The sequence below is a fragment of the Ranitomeya variabilis genome, chromosome 6 (genome assembly GCF_051348905.1).
Source record: "Ranitomeya variabilis isolate aRanVar5 chromosome 6, aRanVar5.hap1, whole genome shotgun sequence".
Classification (NCBI taxonomy): domain Eukaryota; kingdom Metazoa; phylum Chordata; class Amphibia; order Anura; family Dendrobatidae; genus Ranitomeya; species Ranitomeya variabilis.
In genome coordinates this window covers 193,151,225-193,157,498 of record NC_135237.1, presented here as the reverse complement: position 1 = coordinate 193,157,498, position 6,274 = coordinate 193,151,225, and the positions used below count along the sequence as shown (strand labels likewise).

Genomic DNA, 6,274 nt, shown 5'->3' with positions numbered 1-6,274 from the left:
GCACCTGCGCTGTAAGTTCGAAGGGCAGCGCAACTGCGCATGCCCGAAAAAAAAAAATAACAGCGCAGGCGCTGGGGACGCTACTGAAGGAAGAGGAGGTGGCATCTTGCGCGCAGAGGCCATGATTGACGGCTGGGAGGCATTTCTGTCTGGGGGAAAAGACCTGCCCTGGGATGATTTTACAGGTATGAGGGACAAATTTCAAAAGCGATTATTGCAGCTGTTCCAGGGACCCGAACTAAAAGAGCCACCTTGTCAGAATGCAGCATTAGTGCAGCACAAGGTGGCTCTTTTAGTTACAAACGCCGGGGGGGGGTGACAGGTTCCCTTTAAACCTGTGCAAATGATAGTGTAGTGTAGTATCAGTGTGATAGTATACATACAGATTTCTGTCTTCTCCAATACCCAGCGCCTCTCCAGTCTTCTTCTCAGTCAAGTGACAGCGATTTAGACTCTCTGGTTCACACTGTGATCTGTGTGATACGGAGGTGACTTTTACAATGCAAGTCTATGGAGCATCAGAACGAGGCGCCATAGACTTACATTGTAAGGCCACATTCACACGTTCAGCATTTGGTCAGTATTTTACATCGGTATGTCAAAGCTAAAACCAGGAGTGGGTGATACATACAGAAGTGGTGACGTGTTTTTATTATACTTTTCCTCAAGATTGTTTCACTCCTGATGTTCGCTTGCAAATACTGATGTAAAATACTGACCAAATACTGAACGTGTGAACCTTAAAGAGACTTCCAACTCAGGCATAGAGTGAGCTGGAGAGACATCACGTGACTGAGAAGAGGACTGGAGAGGTGCTGGACACTGGAGAATATAGCAATCGGTGAGTACAGTAACACACTAGCCCTCCACTAACATTTACACAGGCTTAGGGAATAAAATAATTAACATGAGTACTTCTTTAAAACTCACTGACTTAAGAACACTCCACAGGTTTTCCTGAAGCCCTATCATAAACCTCATATTATATCATGATGGTTTGCTGATTGACAAACTAAGCACTACTACATCTGTACAATTTTAACTTATAAAATAATTAAGTGTGGATATATTCCCTTATCATTTAATAAAAAAAACTTTAATAATAAAGAACAAACTAGGAGTCAGCAAGTCATATCTTATGACATGAGATACTTCATTTTCCTTCGAAAATATGGGCAACATGTACAAATATATCACATAAATCATATACGTATGTGTGTTTTATAATACTGGGATAATTCAGGAGACTGATACATACATTAGACATATGCACTTCTCTGTGGATTTCTTTAAAGGGGTCCTACAGTTTCAAATTGCAGGAATTGGAATGTTATGTACATGTCTACAATGAGCGCATCCACACAAGGCTTGCATGGCGATCAGTAGTAGTGCAGATTCAAGAACGAAATTTGTAGATTTCTTGTCCAGGAAGTGATTACATCAATGATTTTGAAAATGTATGAGATGAGAAATCATAAGATGTCCTTTACTTGCGTTTTTTCATATGCACTGCTGCCCCGTTCCAGGAAAAGCACCACAACAGTGTAGAAGAGGCAAAATCGGGACAGGGTGCATGCTGGAATGTTTAAAGATCATGCTTAACCTACATACAGTACAAAGGAGGCAGTGAGAAAGAGTAATACCCTACATGATGAGAAGTTGAGAACCACTATTTCACCAATCCTATTCTGCTTTGCCAGCCAGAAGAAAAGTCACAAAAACAGGCGAAGCCTTACATTTGAGCTTAATGTCTCATATTTAAAATAAAAAGTATAGTTTACAATAAGAGATGAGAAGACAAGCCATGACTGCATTGAAAAGTAGTATTTCAGAGGCAATGTTATCTGAAAAATGAGGTCTAATGTAAATAGACTGTAAGGGAAAAACCAGCACAGAAATATCTGATATAGAAGTTTCACTATGTTTAATTTATTTAATATTGTATCTTCTAACTAAAAAAAAAAGAGGAAGACAATTCAAGATCTAGCGAATATTTACAACTGATTGCACAATATTTTATTGGGCCCAAAATGTTACTAAAATTATGAGATCGTAGTAATATAATCTGAATTGATCAGTAGATCTGCTCTTTGAATGTGTCCTATATGGGACCATTATTCATCTTTGTTCAACAGACACGGTTTTACCAAATGGCCAGTACTTCTGCAAAAAAAGATTTTACTGTTAACCTTCAAAAAGGTTCATATTCTTGTAGATAATCTTTCTATGTTGAAACTACATTTCACAAACCCAAGAACAGCTAGATTAACAGAAGAAATAATTTTAAATTGTAAACAAAGAGTTGACATCCATTCATTTTGATCTTCATTGGCTATTACAAAATACCATGAAGAACAAATTCTTCAAACTTAAAAAAGAATGATGCCCACTTCCTTATCCAATTTTGAAGCATGCCAGAAACTGCCAATAATTTTTGGTCCTATAACAACTTTCTTCGCCACTACAAAATGAAATCACAAACTGCAGCCTTGTCACAAAAAGACAATCAGTAAATGTAAAACTCTTAATTTATGGGTTGCAAATAGTATTCACAGAGTGGTTTTTCAATGAATAACACAAGCATAAGATGGCTTTGTTGGTCTGTAGCGTTTTTTTCGTGTTTTCAAGATCTGAGGTCGAATTTCTTGACTAAGAAGAGTTGTGCCATACATTAGATACCGACCAACCACTATGTTACCCCAACACATTCAGAATCCTTCTCTCTCTTAGTATCAGAAGGCCTCCATACACAATAAATGGTGAGCTACACCCACTTAAATCAGCAGGTTCCACTGATGTATAATTATTATAGCCATAATTAGCGCCCAGTGTACGGATATCTTTTTGATTACAACAGCAGCAATGGGGTAGGCAATTTTTTTTAGTAATCTTTTCCTCCTATAGTTTAGGGAATATCAATCAAGTAATATTATGTTGCTTTTTTCTATATGATGCCAGATAGCACAGGTAACTATGCCACTAAAAAATTGGATGACATTGCTAAGTCATGTACTGGTACTGGCTGTATCTTTCCATGGTAATAAGGCTGCAAGAATATTATTAATGGAGTTATCCTCACTTTAAAATTACTGCAAACAGGCCCAGAGAGAGGCCTATCCACTATTCACCTCCCAAATCTCCTGTGCCATTGCTTCTGTGTCCCCTGCCAGTCTCAGGGCATCAACATCCAGAAGGCGGCAGTCTTTCCATTTTGTCTGACTGGAAGAAGTATATTGGCTTCAGAGGTCATGGATCTTGAGGCCCTGAGACCAGCGGGGGACAGAGTAGCGCTGCTTTGGAAGGTGAGTATAGAAGTTTTTTTTATTGTCCACAGTATGACCAATTAAAAAGAAGGTTAAAGAGATTTTGCCTTACTTTAAATGTAATGTTGAAAAGAAGTTTTACAGTAACCATTGTGTTTTTTTCCATAAATCAAAAGTATATATGAAAATAAGAAGCTTTATAATATATTTTAAAAGAGTAATTTGCGGTGTTCTCTTCCTGGACTGATCATTCATTCTAAATGTTCTCAATGTGTCTTCAGTGAACACAGATATTTCCACTACTGAAAAAGGAGATGGCAGCTGATGCTCATAAAGATCTCTGGAAAACCACTCACGGTTCAACAGAATGTCTGTGTCGGCCTTCAGCTCTTCCTCACTTCCATATTTATAAAATTTTAACACCTAGAGTCATCTCTTATCTCAGAAATAGGAAAATCTCTATTCACTGACTACATTTTGTACACATGAAATGGGAGTGAAATATCAATCCAAGATGGAAAAGAAGCTAATTTCTCTATTAAGATATTTTACAAAGTTGCTTTTTTTAAAGTGTGCCATCCAAACTCTATTGTCCTAATTTGTTCTTTTTCGATTGTTGAGTTTTTTAATTTCTGTACGATTGTTGGCCACCATCTTGCCAAGGCAGCTGTTAGCAACAATTAGAGATAAGCTGTATAAAAGGCACATGGACCATAACCAATTAGTATCTGGATATAGTAATTAACTCCGGTAGGAAAATTTTCTAAACAGGAAGTGCAATCCTAATACAATTCATTGCACAGGAAGGGGGAGAAGGTGATTTGCGACCATTATGTACTGTTAAAAGGAACCGGTCAGCACATTCCAGCCTTATTTGCATATGGTTTCTACAAGAAATGTAACACTTTTATTGGGGAATAAAAGCCTATACAGCCATACGACTATTCTATATGTAAAAAAATGGTGTCTGTGTTACTTATATAGAGGAGTTATCTGTCATTTTTATCCTGTATGTGATGACAATGAGATAACCACTGAAAATGTAAGGGCGGAAATCCATCTTTGATTATATTTGCTTCATACTATGTCAGTTTCCAATAATTTGTATTAGATGCTTTCGTTTTACCTGCAACTTAACTAATAAGCTAATCGTGTTTAAGATGCAAGTAAATGAATATGCACTAAACCTAGAGTCCCAAAATTGCTAAAAAGAGGCTGATAGCTAAAAATTCATTTACAATGCACAATTATCGAGTGATTCTCGATAATTGTACTTTCTCTGCATATCACTCGATACATGAGCAAAACGCTTGTTTGTCAGGTGAAATGATTGCTTGGTTTGCACAAAAGATCATCATCAGCAGCAAATCCTCCTGTGTAAATAGGACTACATTGCCAGGAATAATGGCAACCTATGTTCACAAAACAATCTATTACTTATTATTCTATGTGTATCCGAATATGGTTTTGGTCTGTCTAAACAGGTTATAAACTACTGCCGACCAGCAGGCATGTTGACAGATGGTCGTTGTTCAATGCTGTGCATCACACAGTGGAAATGGACTCTATAATCTTCATTTTTTTTTTTTTTTTTTTTTTTTTATAATCTTTATTTTTCTTATATAGCGCTGGCATATTCCGCAGCGCTTTACAGTTTGCACACATTATCATCCCCGTAGGGGCTCACAATCTAAATTCCCTATCAGTATGTCTTTGGAATGTGGGAGGAAACCCACGCAAAACATACAAACTCTTTGCAGATGTTGTCCTTAGTGGGGCTTGAAGCCAGGACTCCAACGCTGCAAGGCTGCTGTGCTATCCACTGCACCACTGTGCTGCCCTATGAATAATGTGCAACAGGAAACGCATTGTTTACACAGCATCGTCAGTTCTATACAGATAATTATCAATTATAATTGAAGTATTATAATTGAATTTTCAGATTTACTTTTGTGAATTTAGTATTCTGTCTAATTATATGAATCTGATCTTAAAAGTTATGTAACTTACTAAAATTGGCAGTTGAGCGCTTTCTATATTATATACTGTACACCTCAATATTTCTTCTTATTTAGACATAATATCTAATAATAAAACACATGGTTGAATCTCAAGCTTGATTATGTTCTGGTTATTTCCTTCTTAATTCTTTCTACAGTTAGCTGAAAGCGTAAAGACAGTTCCAATCCTGGTAAAAATAAAATTATTTTACCAGTGTTGCTTTCAGCAAAAGGTGTATTGTTTAATTTCTAGGAGTTATCTTGCCAACAAGAATATTTTATTGGCAAACTCTGAATGCATTTTAAGGCAAAACACATTTTCCTTGGCACATATATTGTGCAACATAGCGATACATTATTTTCCCTTTTGAACCATTATTTTGAAACGGCAAACCAAGTAAAAAATTTGGCCAGTTGACAAAATAATCAAGGCAGACTTGCTGTGTTGGACTTCTCAAGTGTGTCATTGACTGGGCATTGCAGATAGGTACAGTTGCTTTCTTCAGTTATTTTGTTCTACAATATACGCACTGAAGCAGAGACCTGGAACAAAAGAAATGTTCAATTAAATCAGCATATTTAATGTAAAAATCAGGATATACGTTTAGCATCTGCTCGGTGTAGATTATTGTTATTAGTATTTGGCTCTAAACATAACTATTTTTTAAGAAAGTCAACTAAGCCCAAAACAAATGAGTTACAAGTTACATCAACAATTAATTACAAGTAATATAATGGAAGTTAACCGTTACTACAGAAGTCAATTTTCACTTCCCTGACCAGGTCAAAGTTTTCAATTCTGACCAGTGTCACTTTTTCTTCAAAAAAAGGTCAGAGAGGCCAGGCACCTGCGCACTGCAGTACTTTGCTCTGCTCTCAACAGGGCAGACAAAGTAAGCCTGTGCCAGACCCGCAGCGTGAAGACAAGAAGAGGACATCATCGTAAGAAGATGGGAGGCCCCGGACCGGACCGGACCGCGACGCCCACCGCAGCGGGACCGCCCCTGGGTG

The 6,274-nt window shown here is 37.3% G+C and overlaps 1 protein-coding gene across 4 annotated transcripts in view; it reads right to left on the bottom strand.

Moving 5' to 3' along the window:
- Window positions 1–313: 313 nt before the first annotated feature.
- Window positions 314–6,274, bottom strand: part of COBL (cordon-bleu WH2 repeat protein) — a 957,553-nt gene continuing 951,592 nt past the window's right edge. For all 4 annotated transcript variants that reach the window (XM_077269351.1, XM_077269353.1, XM_077269349.1 and 1 more), the window contains one exon: window positions 314–5,806. In XM_077269351.1, the coding sequence (XP_077125466.1) occupies window positions 5,780–5,806 (27 nt within the window). In that variant the 3' untranslated portion in view covers window positions 314–5,779. The remainder of the gene's footprint in view (window positions 5,807–6,274) is intronic.